The 22550-nt window shown below is 38.8% G+C and overlaps 1 protein-coding gene across 15 annotated transcripts in view; it reads left to right on the top strand.

Annotated features, from left to right (window-relative positions):
* Positions 1–22550, top strand: part of TENM3 (teneurin transmembrane protein 3) — a 1287844-nt gene that overhangs the window by 954378 nt on the left and 310916 nt on the right. For 13 of the 15 annotated variants that reach the window (XM_046940097.1, XM_046940098.1, XM_046940100.1 and 10 more), the window contains one exon: positions 21062–21364. In XM_046940097.1, coding sequence (XP_046796053.1) covers positions 21133–21364 — 232 coding nt within the window. In that variant the 5' untranslated portion in view covers positions 21062–21132. Of the gene's footprint in view, positions 1–21061; positions 21365–22550 lie in introns of those variants that run through there. The other 2 variants (XM_046940102.1, XM_046940106.1) reach the window with 2 other exon arrangements.

The raw sequence follows: 22550 nt of genomic DNA, 5'->3' as shown, positions 1-22550 counted from the left end.
GGGTCTGTCCTTCACCATCTTGTGATAAATTTCTCTTGTAAGGTTACAGATTATAGTTTGAAAAGGTGTTCCTCAAGTTCAAAATGTACTTTGCAGAATATTATTAAATAGATCAAATCCAAATGCAAGTGTATTTTCTTGGATTGTGTGTTTAATGTAATACATGCAATTTATCTATTAGTAGTAAAAATAACATAACATTTTTTTGCGGGGGGGAGGGAGGGAGGAGGAAGGGAAATTGCAGCTGGGATTGATGAGGAGGCACAGAAAGCATCCAAGCAGAAAGTTAATGTTGCTGCAAGTAAACAGTTCTCAACAGTTGTGGGTTTTTGTTTTTCCTGCCTTAGAAATTAATAATGAATTCATCAAAATGTCTTAATTGAAGCTTTGGTTATGATTGTCTCTTTAACACTGTGCATCCATAAGATCCAGCTCTTAAAAATTGTTTTATTCGTACACCGTTCTCAAAATTAAGATTGATTTGATCTGCCAGTCTGTGACCTTTACAAATCACAGCACTACTTTATCACTTGATCCTTTCTCTGAAGAAAAACCATGGAGGTCATACAGCTACCATCCCTTACTACCTTGGAATCAATACATTCCTTGTAAAATTCTCTACTTTCTGGAAGTTTCACGTAAATGGAAAGGTATGATATGGAAGGGATTTCTTTAGGACAGCTGTTTTGAATGTATTACTTAAGCATGCAGGATTTGAACAACAACAACAAAAAAACCTAATTAAAGTAGAAGAGTCAGTCCGTTATTACAGTGTTGTTAGAAGCTGAATATTTTATGTGGAGATGGAAATATTTTGTAGGTGAATATACCAGTTATTTTTAATTTAAAGTATGTGTGCTTTTCACACTAAACAGAACAGTCCCTGCATGTGAAAAATTCTTCACTTACCTGGAAATTACTTTGTTTTTTCCAGTTATTTATTGCTTTTCTTTCCCCCTGACTGTAGCAACAAAAACAAATCTTTTCTAACCCCTATTCATAGTGTTATTTATAGTACTCAAATGTACACGTAAAAGTATTTAAATACTTTTTATGCATGCACCCAGTCATGTCCATACTTTTTACCTTTCAAGATTCATGAGAGAGATAGTAAGTAGTCACGTCTGCAGACTCTGTTAATTTCTTTGCCTTGCTACTCATCTCACCTCGCAGTTTTTTAGCACATCTCTATGAGACTGTTCTCCACACTGAAAACATTGACTCCTACCCCATTTTGCTGCCACCAGTCTGCTGGTGTACTTCAGGAGCATTTTCCCTCCTACACCATAGCAACTTAAATCTTCAGGAGCTTGTCTTGCAAGGAGCTTTAACAAGTGTCTCCTTTATCCTTACGTTCTCATTTCTTAAAAGAAATTCTATATAATAATCTAGCAGTTTAGAACATCTAGAAAGGAGAAATTATACAGAACTTGAATATTCTCAACTATATGAGTGGAGCATGCACACATCTCTGTGCATGTGTATGAACAGATAGAGAAAAGGTGCCTGTAGCATCTCCCAGCAGCTTCTTTCATTCTTTAAAAACTTACTGCGATCATTGTGATTCAGTATGAAAAGCTGCAGAGCTACTTTGAGACTGAAGGGCTGCACTTCTCGTTCATGACACAGTTGTGTGATGGACATTTCCAGGACACTTCTCACACGTCGTGTTGGTGGGTCAGTGGAAAAACGAGTGGAGTTCTGACTTTCCCATTGGTTGGTCTCTGTGTCTGTGCTTTCTTATTTTTCAGTTTGAAGTGGTTAGAAGATGGTATCTGTAAAACATGGAATGAAGAAAACTACATGGCCTCTTGCAGTTATTTTGTTACTCTTTGTGGTCCTTTTACAAGGTATCTCTGCATATAGGGAGAAAGGGCGTTTCTCTAAGGTATTTCTCTGAGGCATTTCTCTTCTCTTGAAAGTTCTTGTGAGCATCTGCTGTCTTGCTAATCACAGTAGCAACACATTTTTAATGAAGAAAGCAAGCTATATGTCCTTCTGGCTGTGTAGTGTTCTTTGGGCCTTGGCTGGCCTGCTCCTCAAGGGGCTATTAAAAACCACAGTCAAACTTTTCCCTCAGTCTGACACACATTAGCTACTCATGGGGTTACTATTTCTAGATTATGATCAAAATGGGCTCATTCAGATGTACCTTAGGCTGTGCAATTTGCCTTGCAGGAGTTGTTCAGAGATGCAAGAATGCTCTGCCTTCTCATTAGCTGACTTTGTAAAACCCTAGGACCATTATGTTCAGTATCCATAATGTAAGTTTGGAATTCTTGTAGTCACCCCAGTTGAGTTCAGTGACAGCACTGAACACATCACTCGAAGCAGAAGAGGACAGACATGGTGTGAGAAGACACGTGCACTCACTGCCCCCTTGCTGTCTGGGTCTCACAGCTTCCTGCACACCTTGGCTTGCTATGAAGATAGAGAGGCAAACCCTCTGCTTTCTCCGCTGACTGCTGCAGGTTCCAGATAGGAGAAAAATCAGTGAAAAAAGTACACAAATTGATAAAGATCCCAAATACTGGGAGAGAAAGGCTTATTTCTTGGCAAGAAGGTAAATTTTTATATATTTATATAGCTTAAATTTCCCAAGAGCGTGCTTCTAGCCATAGTTTACATGCTGGATTTTTCACTGGAGATTATGATTTGTGATTACTATCTGTATGACTTTCAAATGTGGATTTCAGAGCCTTGCACTCCAGTTGAGCTTCACTGCCATGTATTTTTTACATTAACTAAGCTTGCTATTAAGCTTTCTTTATGTAGTTGTTTGTGTTATAATTTTTTTAAAGGGAAAACTGTCATAAATCATAATCTGTGTTGTCTGTGAGGTTTGCTTTGTTGTTATGTGCAAGTGTATTTTGGAAACTCCTGAGAGGCACCGTATGAATTTGAGCAGCTAGATATGAAAATATTAAGAGCTTTGAATTAGGTGCTTTGGATATTTTCATATGATTCTGTTCAAGAACTGTTTTGAATGTACGATCTGCAGCTGCATGTGGATTATGAATGGTTATGGAGGCAATTAAATATCCATGAAAAAACAACTACACTAATTAAAGATAGTTTAAATATATTATGTTATAAATAGTATTTTTTTCTTTCCTACACATCACGAATCCTGAGATTCTGACTAGCACCATGAAGGTAAATTATCGAAGCTTATTTAAAATGGGAAGGCTAGAATGTAAATCATTCAGCAAGACAGATTGACCTGGAAATTTCTGTGTGACTTTGTTCCAAACATCACCCTCTGCACTACACTAAGATTAAGCATATATGCAGGTGGTTGCAGGATCACAGCATATGGTTGTTTACACATTCCAAAAATCCATTTGTTACCATTTTTAATGTGATGCTGGTTTTCCTCTGAGCCTGGACCACAGTGCCCTCTTTTTCCTTCCTCCTTCTGGTGAAAATTGCTGAATGATTTTATTTTATTTTTTACTGCTACCAATAAAGTTTAATGATCTTAGTAAAAAAGAGACAAGCAGTTAATTTGTTGAAATTCCTCCATTTTTCAGCACATTGTTGTTCACACAGAAGTGAGAACGTACTAGGAGAGAACAGCAGGAATCTGGCAAATGACAACTTAAATACAAACACTTTTTAAGATTTCGTATTGACAGCACATTCACTCAACAACTTAAGAAAAACAGCAGATACAAGCCTCTTGTGGCTGTTTTTCCATCATTTATCAGTGTCAAAACTGAGATGCTTCATTTGATTCGATACTGATGAAGTTGTGCACATTTCCTAGATGCTTATTTCAAACAGCAGCAATTAAGAAGTGAAAAACTATACACTAAGAAAAAAATAGTGAAGTCTTACATTAGTGTTTATTATGTGTGTATTCTAACATCTTTATAAGTGTTTGGTTTTTTTTCTTCCAATAATTCATATTGGTGCTCTCTGGCATGAGGCTGACATTATACAATAAATGAATTGCAGGTAGCAGTCGTTAGACCAACTGATATTATTTTGTCTTCATTTTTGCATGCCCTCCTGTGCCAGTGTTGTCATAAAGATTACTGGTGGTAGCCAGGTCCACCAAAAATTGTCATACTTCTGAGCACTGGTTATTAGTGTTAATAGCAGCAGACCAGGCAGGCGGGGCTCTGAGCTGGACAGTATCAGTTAGGGTGCTGTAAAACCTGCTGGTTAAGAAGGACAAAGCTCGTTGGCTTGAAGGTAATCTTTTCTGCTCTGATACCCAGTTTCCATCTATGCTCCACCGTTAGAAAAGGGAGAAACCCAAACCTTGACTCTCCTCCAACAAGTAAAATAACCAAAAATCATACAGAGCACAATGCTGTAAACTGCATATTATTGTTTCAAGACAAAATACTGGGATTAAGTAGTTAGTTACTTACGTCTTTTTAGTTATGAGTATTAATTTAAATGGGAGCTGGTGTGAGTATTTTTCTGTTGAATGTAGTCTGTATTGAGCTTACCTTAATCTTTTCTTTTCTTCTCATCTCTAACAATAAAAAATAATAATAAAAAAAAGCAAGCCAGAAAAAAACCACAACTGCAATAAAACCCCAATTCATAATACGAATTTCTAGATACATCTCCTGCATGCTAGCTGTGCTACTCCCTCATGGCCTTTGAGGAGGTGTTTTGTCATGGGGAGGCAAGCTGACTTCTGTGACTCTAGCACTTGCACAGGCCTTGTGGCTAAGCAGAGCCTTCAGCTGTCATTTGGCGGCTGCAGCTCATGTTATTCCCATCTGCAAGTGAAGTGACTGCTCTCTTAATTGCTATGAGGGCAGCTGAACAATTGCTCATTTGAAGTGTTCTGTGTGTTCTCTCTCTCTCGTATCTACAGGCAATCCAGTTGCCTGAAGGGTAACAAAAAAAAAAAATATTATTCCTTCACTAAGTTTGCAAAAATTGCTGTATCATTTAGAATATCTCAAGGATATGTATATTCTGCCATAAAAACAGGCTCTTTTTAGCAAGCTCCCCAAAATATCTTGTTGTCATAGAGCCTATGAGTTTATCGGATTTTTTTAGGACTTGAAGAATCTAGACCTGCATATGGTATTAATGTTGTTGTTGGGTTTTTTTTTTAGTGATACAGAGATGGTGTTACTAAATGATCAAAGACTTGGAAGGCATGGTGACTGTCTAGATTACTCAGTTTTACACAGGCTGTAAAATGTTTATAATGGGAGACTGCAGACAGGCAATATTTGAGAAGTGGGAATTTTATGACCTTTCGTGATGCTTTGTGTAGTGTGCTTCTGACATTCTGTATGGAATTGAGATGTTTAGAGAGCTTTTATATGAGAAACAGAGGCTTTGACCTGTTCTCAGAATAAGAAATACGTTTTTCTAGTGCTTTCTGTCAAGAAAATATTAAAACTAAATATATACCAGATGAGTAAATGCACACTGGCCCTTTTTATTGTTATGAAATCATTCATGTTTAGCCATGTTTGGGAGCGTGGGTGGTTCTGAGTGAAGGACATTTTGGAGAAAGGTTACCCTCCCAGGATAGAAGTTTGAGAGAGGAGTTCATTGATCTCAATAATGAAGACATTGAAAAGTCCTTCAGCAGCAAACTTGACATTTGGTGATATATGTGGAATTATTTGTAGAGAAGGAAGGAAATGGGGGAAATATGTCAAGTAACAAATGAAAACCTACTAGATCTTAGTTAAATGCGGGGTTTTTTTTTTTGAGAGAGAGAAGCATCATAATCTTTTATTTTCACTTAGTTGGTCATCTGCTTTGACTGTTAAGTTGATTTCAGCAAGAGGAAGAAAAGAATTAAATACTTATTTTTCACTAATAACAATCATAGGTTGTAAAACCACCAATCAAGCAAGGAAACAAACAAAACCTTCAATGCCACTCTTTGCTATACTATCTGGCAGATGTTTTTTACTATCAAAAAACACACTAGCATCCTTCATGTTTAGACACGAACTTATGGATCCATGCAAGAGCCTTTGGTTGGGTACATGTTTGCTGAAATTCCAGATATTAACTCAAAAACTTTTAACTAGTCATCTTTATCTTGGAAATGAGGTATTCCTTATAAGGCAGGACCTTGTTTGTAATAGCCTTCCTTGACTTATAAGAAGGTTTATAATTTAAATGAAGGAAGACGATTGCAGTAAGCAGTAAATAATCTTGGTAATAAATACTGTTATATAAATCTGTCTTGATCTCTGGTAGATAACATTTTCAAGTAAAACTGCATGTAATATATGTATGCTGTATGTATACAGTATCCTGACAGCTTTTCACTGTACTTCTAAATCATGAGATTAAGAAGGAAACGGCACTGAATTTACAGCCTTTTCAAAAAGTCCTAAGGAGAATATTCTCAAGTGTTAGTCTTTGGAAAACAGGTGATAGTGCTGCTCAGTTTTATTTTTCATAAATATATTTCAAATAACACTATTCCCATGCATCAGTACCACATCACCTGGCTACAGCGCAGGTGCTGACATCTGTCTATATTGTGATTAAGCACAGACTTTATATACGTCAAGCATCAGAAAAACAGCTCGTGAAAACATGAGTGCTGGCACTGTGTGTAAGTACTGAAACTTGTCACTCCGCTGTGCCCCCGTTATTTTTGTATTCTAAACTAAACAGACTAACTGCTGCTAAGGAGCTTTCAGGGGAGGCATGTCAAACACGAGGTGTATCATGCGATTGGACCAGCACTGGGTTGGAAAAGTCAGTGGTTGGAGGGGGAAAAAGTGACCTTTTTCTCTCAACGTTGTCTTTACGCTTAAAGGAACAGATGAGATTCTGAATTATTCACAGTACTGAAAGCTTATGATCACCAGCAACAGTCACAACAGCAGGTTATAGGAAGAGGTTTATGGGAATGTTTTTTGTTGTTAGAATGCCTGATTATGAAGCTCATCAAAGGATTCATTTCACAGAACTGTCTCTGGGAATTTGAGTATTTAAGGTCTGTGGGTATGAGAGCTGTTTATTCCCAAGTATAGGGAAAGAATATTTTCTTCCTACTTATGTAAGAATCTGTGTTGTAATAATGGCTTAATATTATCACAGGTCTTCTGCAGTAATGGAACAGAAAAGCCCTCTGAGAAGGGTTTGCTGTTTGAGCCTGTGGTCTCCTAAAATCAGTTATGATGTTAGTAATAAAGCAGATTTTTTAAAGCCATATAATATAATTACTACATATGTAAATCATCTGTCCATCAAAACAAATAAATGGATTCCCATGGTAATTAAATGTTCTTCAAACAAAGAAAGGCACTATGACTTTTGATTGTAAGTGATATGTGGTGGAAGATAAAACATTTGCTATTTAGTGTTTTGTCTACTTCAATACATACTGTTTCTATTTCCCTGAAGAAGCTAGCTTTTAACAGTAGTATTTAAATGCTTTTATTTCAATAGATCAAATGTAATGCTATATTTTCTAAAATTTATTCTCTCTTTTTGTTTTGAAAGCTACTGCTGTTTATTAAGAATTTGGAAAGTGATCACTTGTATACAGAGTGTAATAATTGCCCTGTGGTCTTCCATGAATGTCATGAGTAGCATCGTGTGACAGAGGCTGTTTGCTTGTCAGGCACTACTGGTAAAATGAGAACTTGTGTGGCAGCAACCATTCTTTTAATTGCACCCTTGTACACACTACTGAAAACCCAGCATGTGGGGAGAGTGAGGGAAAAGTAGTGGAAAGTGGTAAGAGAGCTAACATCTGCTGTTGTAAGGAGCCTGAGTTTTTTAAAACCTTCCACAGCTTCTGAAGTTCTGTCTTTGTGTTTAAAAGCTATTGCTTGCAAACTAAGCAGGTGAGAAGGCACACGTTGTTACGCTCTGAGTCTTGTTTAAGTAAAAGTCGTATCATTCAGTTAGCGTATTAGCAGTTTAATAGCTTATAGTAATGTAGAAAAGCCTCTTTAATAGTACATTTATTACTATTAAACAGCCCCTACAATTCTGTGATGCTAGTGTTCTTCTAGGTTGTAAGGCTGGCAGTAAAATGGGTGGGTTTGTATTGACAGGAAGCCACCATCCTTCTCTGCCCTTCACTGCGGGGAGCCTAGTGTTCATTGTGAGGATTCTTTCCTTCCTGTTCTTGGGATTCTGGAAAACTGTAGTTTGTGAATCAGAAATGTGTTTCATTTGACAAAGCCACCCTACTTCATGACTTTATGGACAAGATTTTCAGAAACTGAGTCTGACTGGGATTACTTTCTAAGAAAATGATATTGCATAGTGTCCTAAGCATGGCACACTGGTATGACCAAGCTTTCAGGACTGATGTTGTAGGAAGGCAAGATGCTACCTTGTTAGCTCCTTATTGTACCTGTTCCTGAATGACTGTAACACAGCCAGTGCCCTTTGCATTAGTCATGAACCAGCCAGTAGGTTTTTTTGTTGTTGCCTTGCTGCTGTGAACAGTAACTAAATCCTTAAATAGGATGTGGAAGATGCAGCCTCTCAGTAATGTTGTTGACCTGCTGATAGGCAGCAGCTCCTGATAAATCTGACTCCTGTGCTGAAAGCTACTGACTTCTCCGTCACACACTCAGCAGCATAGCCTTGTGGTTTTAACAGGTTAGAGGATACGGAATAATACAGTTAGATAATATTTTGCTATAATTAGTGAGGCTGTTTTCATTTGCATAATAAATTTCGATGGAACAAATAGAACAAAATTGGAGGCAATTGGTTTTATATTTTTCTGGCTTCCAAGTGTAAAATCAATATAGAATTGGTCTCTACAATGGCACTTTGCACATTTAAATATTTGCTTTGTCACCTACACTTATTTTCCCCCGCCGTTTATTTGGATGTGGGTAATTTCCCCATATTTTTCAGGGCAAGGGAGAGACTGTTTAAAAACTGAATTATGTCATTATTAGAACATGCCTATCCTTGCCTCTTCTTCCAGTACTTCCTGGTTATTGTGTTTTGGTCAATTACACCATAAAGAACTTCTTATTGTGAAGAGGCAAATGATCAGCATTAAAATGTTTTTGGGATATGCTGTTAATGGAGGGACAAGGGAGGAGAATCGCAGACATGTTTCTCAAACTTAGATGGCTTAGGTTAGCTATACAGTGATTCTTTTCGGTGTTTTAGCTTCAAGAAAGATGACGGCTATGTTTATCTCATTCTCAATCCCCAATAATGCTTTCATCACAGCATGTCCTTCATAGGTTTTTTTATTTGTATACATATATGCATACACGTATATAAAACATTTATGTATATATATTTCTATGCATACACACGTATTTCACTCTCTTTGTAATGTTTAATTAATCTTTAAGCTTTAGGGAGTTAAGCTCTGCACATCGGTGAAGATCTGATGTTTCTTGCAAAATCGGGCCACAGAGCTATGCGTCTCCTCACCATTCCAAGCTCCCTAACCTACTTTGCTCTACTCTCCTTTGCTATGTTCTGAACTTTCTGTTCAAGTTTGTCTCTGTTCCAGCTGTGCTTGGTGTTTGTGACTAATGCAATTTCTCCTTTGCACTACTTGCAAATTCTTTGTTTTTGGATTCTTAATTTATATGGAGATCTGTCATGACAGAGCATTAAGATTTCCTTTGTTCCTGGTGTCCCCCAATATCGAAGATATGCTCCCTAAATACTGACATCTGTCCTTTAAAAATATTTTCCTTTCTGGATGCTTGCATCTTGTAAACCCCAATTAACTTGCACACTTTCACCCCTCTCATTCTCTCACACATGTATTTTATTGCTGATCTTGTCCTACAGCTCCCTGCAGCACAATAAGGCAGTATGTTCATGAATGCTGATGAGAATGCTTTGAGTCAACCTGTAAACTTGGGGGGTCAAGGAGGAGTGAAGCAACACAATTGTTTTTCTCAGTTGAATAAGGGCATCTCAAGAAGGCGAGTACATCCGGAAATGATAGTCAAGTGGTGTGATCCCCTTCATTCACCATGCTGGGTAGTCTCATCCTTTCACCTGCGTGCGCTAAGAGCCTATGATATTCATCAGACCGGCTCCAGTCTCAGGGCTTATCTACATCAGTGGCATCAGTGGTTTTAAAAGTGCACTCTTCTGTCAGTATAGCTGCATCTGCACAATAAATTTTGCTAGCTTAAGCTATGACTTGTAGTAAATTCAACTACACTGGAAAAACTTTTCAGTACAGACTGGATCTCTCAGTTCTGTGCATTTTGAAAGAATGCTCCTTAGCTGTACAAATATAGAGATGAGACTTCAGTGCGATCAGGTGCAGTACATGTGATGGGCTGTTTCTCCTTCTGATTCTTGCATTTCTTCCGTCCTTCCTTGACTACCTCCCAGAAACATAAGAGAAGGATCAGCTTTTTTTTTTTTTTTTTTTTTTTGAAAGTTCAAGTACTTCTGAATGTAGCTCATGCAGGTGCAGGAACTTCTTGGACTTCCTACTGAGCTGTAGGGTCCTCCATATTAGGATGGATAGGAGCCTCTCTGTTCAACTATGTGGATCAAGAAATCTTCCAAATACTCACTTACTGAACGCATCTTTCTCTTGCTCACAAAAACAACCTGAGTATTAAGATAATTCAGAAAAAACTTGGTGCTTGGAACAGCCTATACTGGAGAGGAATTTGTGTCCTTACCTATAAATTTAAGAAAATCTCAAATAGTTTATTATTAGGTATGAGACAAATAATGAAAAGTAACACATTAGTGATATTTCCACTCTGTATGTTCCATATTAAAATGGAATTGGAAATAGTTTAATTTCCATCCTGTTTCAAATATCTGCTCATCTGTCCAGTAGTCCACATGCACTTATGTGAGGCATCTTGACTGTCCCTGTGGGAAAGATTTTGGTCCTTTTTCTGCTTTTGTTTTCCCTGTCCTGTTAAGTGAGCTGAACCCTGAAGTGTTCCTGGCTTTGAGTCTTTGCACCTGAATGTGTTTATTAAAAAATACTGTTGGCCGTAAAGTTTAGTTCTACTGTTACTGAACTGTGGGATTTCTGTACGAAAGTCATATTAGATCACAAGGGATTCCATTGATAATTATCAGATATTTTCAGTACTCGATTATAGTTGTTTGTCCATGCATTTGAAGGTCAACTTCCATTTGTTGTATTAAAAGACTTTTTTTTTCTTTATAACGTAGAAGTTGTCCATCCTTTAAAGATCACTTTCAGATCTGTTACTGAATTGAATTGTTACTGTCTGTAATCAATGTTTGTACTGAGAAATTCAGCATAGCATCTTAAGTGGGAATAAGGATTTAAAGAAGCAGTATCCCTGCCCTGCAAAAGCATAACATGAATCTGCTCAATACTTACTATAGAAGCTGGTACTTCTTTTTCAAATCTAAGAACCTCTGGCAGTGAAGTATTTTTTACAGACTGAGACTTAGATCCAAGTGCACTGTACCAGCCGCTATTGCCAGCCTCTGCTAGCAGCAGCTCTGCTGCATCCCTCCCCACCACAGGAATTATGCTGTGTGTGGGAGCACAGCTGGGGCCATACCTACTGGTGACAAACACAGGTGGAGGAGGAAGGCGGTAGGACATGGTTCTTCGTGGGACTTCCCTAGCTTTGCAAAGGATGTTCTATGTTATTAAAGGTTAATCATTTGTTCTTTGAAGACAGTTACCAGAGAGGGTCTTGGTTGGCAGTCAGCTAGGGCTATGCCAGTGCAGGCTCTGTGGAAACATTCAAAGAGAAGTGTGGTTCTTTGAACAAACTTGCTAAGTATGGTTGCAAATTTTATGTCTCAAAGAGTTAACCAAAGAGCATATTTTAAAAGATTATTCCTTTGTTTGCATTAATCATGGAATCCTAGAATGGTAGGTTCAAAGGGATCTTAACTATCATCGAGCTCCAGCCTCTCTGGTTGGCATTGCCAACTGCTGGCTCAAGTTGCCCAGGGTCTTGCTCAATGTGGCCTTGAATGCCTCCAGAGATGGGGCATCCATAGTTCCTTTGTGCAGCCTGTACCAGGGCCTCACTGCCCACTAAGTGAAGAATTTCTGCCTAACATCTAACCTAAATTTCCTCTCCTTTAGTTTAAAGCCATCACCTCCTGTCTTATCATTATTAGACTATGTAAAAAGTTGATTCCCTCTCGTGTTTATATGCTCCCTTCAAATACTGGAAAGCCACAATGAGGTCTCCCCAGAACCTTCTCTTCTCCAAGCTAAACAAGCCCAGTTCCCTCAAGCTTTCTTCATAGGAGAGGTGCTTCAGCCCTCTGATCATCTTAGTAGCCCTCCTCTGGACCCACTGCAACAGCTCCACGTCCTTCCTGTACTGGGGGCCCCAGACCTGGATGCAGTACTCTAGATGGGGCCTCACAAGGGCAGAGTAGACAGGGACGATCCCCTCCCTCTCCCTGCTGGCCACTCTAAATCAATTAATCAAAGTCCTTTTTCTGTTTGAAGTTGGAGGCAAACCCTAGGACTGGAAGTCAAATAAGGGCAACAAGAGGACACATGTTTTTGTATGACCTTTAAGGTAAGGCTAAAAATCTGATGCTATAAAAGGGAGTTAGAAGAGGGATTATAGAAGGAAGTGATCCAACAGAGCAGACGTCCCTTACCCTTTACTATACATTGGTGTAGGATAGTGCCGAAGAGGAGACAGAGAGTGTGAGAAAATGCTGCAGCTTGTGCAGACAGGAAAACGGGAACCTGGGGAGTATTGAGGGAGACGTGACTGCTGATACAGACAGATATATGCAGAGTACAGACTGCTAATGTAAACTTAAGATAAACAGTGGTTTGCTACATTTCATGCTACCTGGGTATCAGCTAATAGATTTTCACGCTTCTATATTAGAAGTGGTGAATAAATGTTGTAACAGTAGGAGAAACACCATTAATACTGTACACTATGGAGACTTTTTTCATCATTTTTAGGACCACTGTCTGCATCGGTCTGTTTTTTATTTGTTGCTGTTTTGGAAGGGAAAGTCAGAGGGGCAGAGGTAATTTTGAACAGGCCAGAGCTGTTCAGAATGAAAAAATCAAAAAATATATATTGAAAAAAAAAAGGGGCGAGTATGCCTGATGTACCTTCCTAGTCAGTCTGTATTGAGGTGACTTGTTATTAAGGCTCCATGTTCCCAGATAGAGACAGTACTGTAATTACGGTGGGACCGAGTCTGAAAATCCAGTTACCCATCTGATCACTGGGAAAAGTAAAATCTTCCTGTGAATGTTTTCTGTTTATGTGGGATTTCAACTTTTGCCATGAGGAGCTGTACTTGGAAACCAAGGCTGGTGCTGCCTGTGTGTCCCATGTGACGTATCTTCAGCACCTGCCCTTCTGCCTTTTTTCTTCCCTCTCCTGCTCATCACCAGTGACATCCACACTGCAGGATTCTCAGGTTCTCCTCACACTTACACACACCTTCAGAAGGCTGTTTTCAGCCAAGATCTGCGAGGGTATGCCCAGTGTCATGTGTGGTGTACTTGTAGTGACTGGAGAAAGGTATTATTTTTAAAACCTGACTACTGTCAAATAGTTTGAAATTAACTCTGTTACGAGACGGAGGAGTTGAATGATGGACAGCTTGTTCAGATGGTAGAGCTTGACATACAGATAGCTTTGTTCTCCGAGAAGGAATGAAGAAAACATTGCACTGTGTTCTCTGCGTGGGGACTCAGGGACTGCTTCACCCTTGCTGATGCTCAGGGTTTGTTACATCGTGGGTTACGTGTGGGCTTGTTGCATGTGGGTTCTCCATCTGACTTGTTTTAGTTTCAGAAATCCCTAGATTTCTTTGGCCTTGTCTCAGAACAAAAGGGAGAGTTCAGAGCAGGCACAAAAGTAAACTTGGGAGATACTGATCAGGAAGGAATTATACCTGCATAAATCAGGAGACCATGTAGATGGGTTGGGTGAGGAGATGGGAAAAAATAATGTCTAAAATAAGTGTTGGGAAGGAGATGGTGGCATAGGCATGAATTTCAGGTTTAAAGGAGTGGATGAAGGTATTTAAGCCATTTTAATTGTTGCTGAATAATGAATTATGCAGTGCTGACTCTGGGAGTTTATTACTTAGTAGTTACTCTGAAGTAAATCATGCATGATGCTCTGCTCTTCTGAGGTTTTGTTTGTTCTTTTCCTCTGCTCGGGTCTTCCTCTTAGGGTTTCCTCTTTTTCTAGGCTTTCTAGGTTCCTGCAAACCATTCTTTCTGAAGAGGAACAGAAATTGCTGGTGGTAGCCAATTCTGAACCCCTCCAAATGGGAGGTCTATCCAGTCGATGTTTGTGAACTACAGGGCTATGTGTGAGTAGGGTCAGCATGGGGCTTCTTTCAGTTCTCCCTTCTGGAGGCTCCCAGCCTGTTGTGGGAGCTTCCAGAAATGGCAAGGAGAGCTGCCTCTCCACCGCAGCCACAGCTGCATGGTCCTCGTGCTCGCAGAGGAAGGTGGCGTCTGAAGGAGTGCTGCCCTCACTCCCTCAGAGGAAAATGGCTCCTGGAGTAGTACTGCTTGTGCTCTCTCAGAGGAAGATGACATCTGGAGGAGTAATGCCCATGCTCCCTTGGTATGAGGGATGACAAGAGGTGTTTGTTTGCTTATTTTATTTTCACCCAGGGGTTTTGGCCTTAGCTACTGGCCACAAAACTTTCACGAACATCAGCCTCTGTGACTGACCAGCACCCTGTATCTTTTTGCAAATTGTCTCAACTCTCATTGCAGCAAACTTTCTGATGAATGTAGTGTGCATTTATTTTCTTTTTTATTCTGTCTCCTATGAAACTGAGATTTTTAGATAGTCTCTGGAAAGTAACTTTTATTAATATTACCTCCCTTAGTGTTGCAGATATGAGTGCTCTGTTCCCCTGACTAATGCAGAAAAATCCACACAGAATATGCAGTGCTTTTTACTGGTCATCCTTTTTCTTCCTCCCTCCCCCCTTATTTATTTTTTTTCTTTTCTATATGTAATCAAATTTTAAAATGTAGGGTTAGCCCATGAATTAAGTCTTATTTCAGGCTGTGAGCTGGTGGCTGGCAGCCCTTCTGTCCCCAGCTTCCCTGGCTTTGAGTGCTTCTGCTCCGGTCTCTGTGCTGGAAGACAGACTTTTAATATTAAGAAGTGAGTTTCTAGATATGATGACCTGAAATATCCATGTATTAAGAGTCATCAGTTTGACTAATGGCACACCATGGCTACAGATCATCCTAAGCACCTCTTCAAAGTGTCATTTTTCCAGCTCAGTTGATTTCTGACATATCTCACTTTATCAGCCATTGAAGTGGAAATTTCATCACTCTTTTATGCCTTTTGAGTTTTTCTTAGTATTTGTTTGTAATAGGTTTTATGGGTGATTAGTTGTGTGAATTGTGAGTATTTTTGTGGACAGGAGACTTTCTTAATTTGCTTGATATTTGTACACTTTTTAATCTTCACACGATGCATTTCCCGCTGAATTTGCTTTGTTCTTTTCACTATTAAAAGGCATGCAAGTATTATAACTAGTGCAAATTGTGATTACCATAATATTTATATCAACAAACAATTGCAATTACAAGGAAATCCTGGTTAAATTAAAATAATACTGTAGAACTACTTAGGCATTACTTGTAGCAGTTTTCAGAGCTGACAATAGAAGCCGTCCTGACACCAATCTGTGCAACCTCTAATTTTGAGCAGAAGTCAAAGCCTGCTTCTTCCTGCTGAAGTGCTGCAATGCTTTTCCTGTCGTGTTGTTGCAGTACTGTATTGTGAGAGGAAATTTGTTCCTGACTGAAGCGAGCAGAGTTCAGGCTCGTGTTAACCGAATGCGGAAGGATCAACGATCCCTCATTCATAATCATAGTAATTGGTAATAAAAATAATAGTAATTCGGTAATAGTGCAGGCTTCTGAGTGCAGCCATGAATGCTGGAATTTTTAGGTATGCCTAAATTGTTGGCTGTGGGTCTTTGGAGGGAAGACGTTGCTGAACGCCTGAGTCCATTCCCCAGCCCTGCTCCTGCTGCCCTGCCACTCAGCAGCACACGGCTGTGTCACAGCAGTGCTTCCCGCCTGCGAGACCAGCAGAGAGGGCCTGGCCGCGCTGTAACCGCGTCTCGTGCTCATCGCTGCTCTTCTCTAACAAGGAAATTACATGTTTCATCCTCTCTTTTCTTTTTTTCTTTTTTTTTAATGTTCTCTTCTGGCACTGTATGTATTAAAATATTACCCTCTTTTTCTCAGAACCAGCTCAATTTTTGCTTTGTGCATTTTGAGTTGTCTAAAAAGGCTATACGCAGTGAAAGGGAGTATAATATATTCTGTAGCAGATTGATAAATCAACACCAGCAATGGCATAATATCTTCTATATGACTATCGCTTCTTTGTTTTGGTAACAAGCATCTTTATTCTTACCTTTTTATTATTTTGTGTCTGCGTACCTTTTGGGTATCAAGGGGCATAAAACACTGAGCTTTATTTAAGCTCCTTGTTCTGTTACCTCAGCGTTCTAACCAGCTCCTGTGCTGGAAGAAGATTCCCTGCGAGTGTTGGGAGAACTGCCATCCTGTTGCCAAACTGTAACAACCCTTTGGGGAGCTTGGCGTTGAAGCTACAGAATTGAATGCAATAATTTCCCATAACTGCTTTAAAAAGCCTGCAGGCATGCTGAAGTTGTAGCTGGATGTTTTAGGTAATGCTTCATAGCATGACTTTAAATCCCCGTTTACATCTTGACAATTAAAATATGTAGCACATTTTATGCCTACTGTACTTTTCCTATAAAGTTGTGTAGGGCTTCAGTGTTGAGGTGCTTGTTTGTTTTTTTGTAAAAAGCAATGCAGTTGTTTCTTTTCACTGTGGTGGCATTATTTTGCATTTCAGTGATGAAGGGGAACTGAAAGGCTATCTTGGAGAATCCTATGTAAAATGCAGAACTCCTGCTTTTGCATCAGCTGGCTTTGTCTGTACCTAAGACTTTGGTCACTGAAGCTCCCACCGCAGCTTCAGCATGCGTGGCTTTGCACACCCAAGCTGCCTGCAACACTTGAAGTGAAAGAGAGAACTACAATCTCACAACTTAATTGTGTTAGTTACCTTACCTGGCTTAGAAGTTAAGCCTTGTCTGTAAATATTTACCAAAGGGAAGGAGTTCTATGGCCCCAGGGACCTAGTCACATATAAGAGATGTCTCTTTGGTTGTCCTGTTTCCCTTCTAAATTAATTGTAGAAGAAATAATTATTAATTTTAAAAAAACAGGCATCTGCCGTTTATGATTTTGAATGGTTTTTATGATTTGGTAGCTGCCTGGGGCTGCAGCAGAGGCTATACAAGTGGGATGGGGTTCAGTACAGGAGAGCTGAAGTGCAGGTCTGGTGACTGATATGCTCACCCATGTACCCCAACTGGAGCCCAAACCCTGGTCAAACCCCTACAAAGTCACAGAGGGTCCTACAGGCAGTGATGCAGATGAGCACCCCTCATGTCTTGTGCATGGAAAAGCATCAACCACTTGAAACAGTGGCATACCTTGGTCAGTTAACTTTCAGTTGTCTTCACTGGAAGTTGGGATGCAACATGTAAGAGTACTTAGTGTGGCTGTTTGGACATCCAGATGTGAGTGGGTGAGGTAGCTGTTAGCTTGATAAATGAAGGCAATTGTTTTTGTAACATGTCACAAATTTAGTTTTATTTGGTTTAAAATTTTAATGTGATTTAAAAAAATGCAACACCAAAAACAAACAAACAACAACAAAAAAAAAACAAAACAACCAACCAAACTTGTTCATGTGTCTAATTAGTCATTGCATTTGTATTGTACTCGTTACCAGTATTTCGTTTGAGCTTCTTCTAAGACAGAGGAGAAAGAAAGCTGGTCAGTACATTTGGGCAACTCCCAGCAGGATGCAGCTTTTATGTTACTGGGAACAGAGGAGAAGAAAACATGAAATGTATTGAAATTTGTCTACCAGTTGCTTCTGTTAAATCTGGAGATCGGAGTGGGAATTTATGTATTATAATTATAAGAAGTACAGTGATATAACAAAGCAGCTGAGCAGGTGCAGTAACTTGCAGGGTTTTTTTTCTGAATTACTTTTATCATTAATTGAAAATGTTAATCAAATTTATGGGGAAAGAAAGGTGTCTTTAAAAATTGGAAGTGTGCGATAGCATTCCCAGTGGGACAGATAAGTCCTTCATGGTGCTGAAACTGTTGCAGCACCTTGTGCTGTGCTGGGTTGCTTCATTTGAAGGGTTACAGCTCAGATCTTGTAAAGCGATCTGCACTTATCCCTGAATTTGACTCGTCATTGACAGTCCAATAAATAATTGTTAGTGCTGATATATTTCTGCATTCTGCATAGACATTTGTGCTCCCTCGTTCTGTTTGTGTTTTGCTCATGGTGTAGGACATTTATTTGTAGACAGATATTTAAGATAGTTTTATTCTGGCTCCTTACTTCTGATATTTATATTAATTAACTGATTAAAAGAATTTAAAGGTTTGAGCCTAAGTGTGTTAAATCTTTCCTATAACTTGCAGGGAGACACTAATAACTTCTGAGAAGCTAAAGGCAGCTGAAGGTGAAGAGGTGTTTTGTATAATGCTGGGTTTGAAAAGATCATGCTCTTAAATTTGTTTTGGTTTGTTTTGTTTTGTTTTTTCAAAATACCCACAAAAAATGCGCTAGCCCTCATTGTTTATCATGGCAGTGTAATCACTGTCAGTATCTCAATAATCTGGTGCTGTTAAACAGCTTGTATTTCTTGTAACCTTTGCGTTCTTTGCCTAGAGAGGTGATAGATAACCCAGCAAACTGCCTTTTGATGTTTTATTGAATTCATTGACTTCTGTGGGAAGCAGATCAGTAGTTCTCCTCATGCTACAGTATAGATTAAATCTTTGAGGATTTTAACTTGCTATACTAACAAAGTATTCTGCAAAGTGTGTTTTTTAATATCAGGAAGGAGCTACATAAGCCCAGGAACTTGAAAAAATAAAAATTATTTAAATGTTGATGATGAATAGCACATGTCAGTTTTCCTGTGGCACAGTTTAGAGACATTAGGAATTAGTGGCCCTTTGCAGTTTTGAAATGCATAGGTGAAAGGGGAGATAGGCTTCCACATGCAATCTTTATGCTGCTGGAGAATGCCTGCGTGTACCCATTAATCATGATTTTTAAAAGCATATTTTAGTAATAAAGCACCAAGTTCACAAAGTGCTCAGAAAATTATTTTCATGTAGAAAAAACTTGCATTCATTAGTCAATCAAATATTTCAAAATCTGAGTGTTTCATATCAAATAAAAAGATATGGTACATGGATGTGCAGACATCTAAATAGTCATAAAGTGAGTAAACTATTATACAATCTCAATTTTATTGCCCACGTACAAATATTTTGGTTTCTTTTACGACTCAAGTGTTTCAAAATGTAATTAATATAGAAGAGAATTTTCTCAAATTGAAGATTTTGCAGCTTTGTCTTCTAGTATAAAGTGAGATTCAGACAGGTCAAGAAACATGAGAGCTTTTCAGAGAATTTCAAAACATATAAAATGATAAAAGACTTGCCATTCAGTAACTTGACTCAAGTTTGGTATTAAATTAAATACTCACTAGAAATCATTTCATGGGTGACAAGTAATTAGTTTGTTGTAAAATGCTTAAAAATGAAGCAGGTTAAGAGTTTTAAAGCAGCCTTGTTTTTCCTGAACAGGCTGCCGATAGAATTGGATGTTACTTTGTGATATGCACTGCAAAATGTCATTTGAATTAGAGAGAATGGCCTCATTTCTAGAGGGAATGGCCTCAAGTTGCATCAGGGTGGGTTCAGGTCGGACATTAAGAGAAGTTTCTTTTCTGAAAGAGTGGCCAGGTGCTAGAATGGGTTGCGCAGGGAGGTGGTGGTGACTGTCCCTGGAGGCATTCAAGAAATGTATAGGTGGTTGTACTGAGAGACACAGTTTAGTGGGGATGGTAGGTGGATGACTGGACTAGATGATCTCCAGCCTTTGTGATTCTGTGGCTCTGTAAATTCTGCATCACTTGACTTGACTGATAATGCTCCACAAAATAACCATTTGTAGTAATTAAGTATGTTAAATTGAGAACCAAGGAGAAAGTGCTTGAGGTGTTGAACAAGAGATATCAAAGCCTCAGTTAATAAGTTCAGTTGCAAAGTGTTAAAGTCATCCAAACTTCTTTCTTTAGAGATTTGGACAGTCATTAAAATATATGAATTATATTCTTGATTTTAAACTAGCCTTTCTCTTTAAAAACAACATCAGAATTTAAACTTTGGAAATTTTTTGCACTGTGGGAAGTGTAATTTTTTCTTACCCCGTTGGAAGTGAAGGTATTTCTGTTAACTGTGCTGGGCCCATGAGATGAAACAGGGAAACCTTGTTTTGAAAACTAGCTGGAATGAACCATTAAAGAAAAATGAATAGAAATCAGTTTCTTACTGTAACGTGTCTCAACAACATGATGGAAGGAAAAATTACTCCTGAATGTCATTTCCAAATGAAACATTTCCTTGCTTCCCAGCAGAAGTTATATTGAACATACTACCCACGAGAAGCCTTCCTACGCATCGCCTATGATGTTTTTGTAGCTTGCTGTGAAATTATGTGTATGCTCTTGGTGAGAACAATTTTATAAGAATAGAATTGACAATAAGCATTGTAGTAGTCTGTATCTCAGAAATAGACATTAGAACGAGAAGTTTCTGACAAGCAGAAGGAAAAAGCATATGTCTTTCCTGCTAGGCACACACCTTTCTCAGAAAAAAACAGATATATTTGCAGATAGAAGAACTTTAAATGGATAACACGTCCCTTAAGCTGAAAAGCTGAGTGGGTTTTCTCCCTTAGTTTTCAGTCTGGTTTTGGTATTCTAATCTGCTGTATAAATAAAAGATTGTTGTGACTGGCATTGTTGTTAACAAGAATTAGCTGTTTTCTCATCAGGATAGCTTGTACCTGAAACTACCAGAAGTCTTACGCACACGGTGGGACTGCATTTTGTCTGTAGTTGATCAGACCTTTCTCTGATCTCACATCAGGTAGTTAGAAAAGTAATCACAGCAATTAGAGAACGTCGTAACACATCGTCTGTTGTCTCTCTAATTCTGTTTCAGGTAGATGTGAGCTGAATGTAGATAAGAATTCCAAACAGGCCAGGCTGATGCGCACACGGAAGGAATGAAGTATGGATGTGAAAGAACGTCGGCCTTATTGCTCCCTGACAAAGAGCAGGCGGGACAAGGAGCGGCGCTACACAAATTCTTCTGCAGAAAATGAGGAATGCAGAGTGCCTACACAGAAGTCCTACAGCTCCAGTGAAACCCTGAAGGCTTTTGATCATGATTCCTCTAGGTTGCTGTATGGAAATCGGGTAAAAGACTTGGTCCACAGAGAAGCAGATGAGTATACCAGACAAGGTAGGCAAGAGGTTTTTATACAACTGGAGTGTATAATTCATTTGTACCGAGTAACAAGGCATTCCTGCCGTGAGAAGAGGAGGTCATTATACCCGTTTTAACAGTTTTAGTAATACTCTGCACAAACAGTACACTTCATTTGTGTCTTCCTAAATATTTTACAAAGATGAGAGGCCATTATGTACCATCTTTGAAATAAATAATACATGCTAAACAGGAAACCTACATAAATGTCCCATGTTGGGCAATGACTCAGTGACAACTTTGTGAGTTTGAGTGTGAAATATTCAGGCCTTACAGTTCAAAAACCAGACCCCCAGCAAAAAAAAATCATCTGATTAATGGATTGTCCAAAAGCTTGCCACTCCAATATCCCTAAAATTTAAATAGCTTCAAAATTAATCGCAAGAAATGAATGCAACTGTTCAAAGAACATGAGGTCCTATAAATAGGCTTGCTGAAAAATCCAGTATGCATGTTTGAGTATACAAATAATTTAATAGATCGGTGCTTTTAGTTCACAAGGGCAGTAATTGAGCATTGTAGAGAGAGTAAATTAGTAAGGTAAATCAGTTTGAAAGTGGGGGGATTTTTTGTGTGTGGTTTTTTGTTTGCTTTTATCTAATCGGATGCTAACTGCTCTCTCTGTTACATTTCTGAGTTCGGGACAGGAGAGATGTGAGAGATGAAAATATCCATTGAGTTATCCGAAACCCAGCTGGGTGTGGCCCTGGGCAGTTTGGTGTAGGTGACCCCAGCTGAGGGAGAGGGTTTGGACTAACTGCTCTTAAGAGATCCCTTCTGATTCTGTCAGGTTGTACTTAGATCTCATTAGGGTCAAGAACTTAGTGCATCACATTGGATTCAAAACTGTAGCCTCTGGAAGTGGCATTTCTACACTTCCCCAGCTTAATGTAAGGTTAAAAAAAAATGTTGGGATGTGTGCAGTATTACAGCCTGGCTATATAAAAGAATAAATGTAGGCCAGAAGATGTGTCAAATGAACCCTCAGTCTTCTATATAAAGAATCCTCTCTTCTTAGGAAGCAGGAGTAGATTTGGGAGTAGATATAGAAAGCTTTCTCCTTGTGAGAAAGTCTTTAGCTTTGATTTTAGAATTGTTTAAAAATATTTTCCCCATTGGTGGTTTATCTTTGTTCCAAGTAGAATAACTTTACATTAGAATT

This window comes from Gallus gallus, chromosome 4, assembly GCF_016699485.2.
Source record: "Gallus gallus isolate bGalGal1 chromosome 4, bGalGal1.mat.broiler.GRCg7b, whole genome shotgun sequence".
NCBI lineage: Eukaryota > Metazoa > Chordata > Aves > Galliformes > Phasianidae > Gallus > Gallus gallus.
This window is presented reverse-complemented; position numbering and strand designations above follow the sequence as displayed.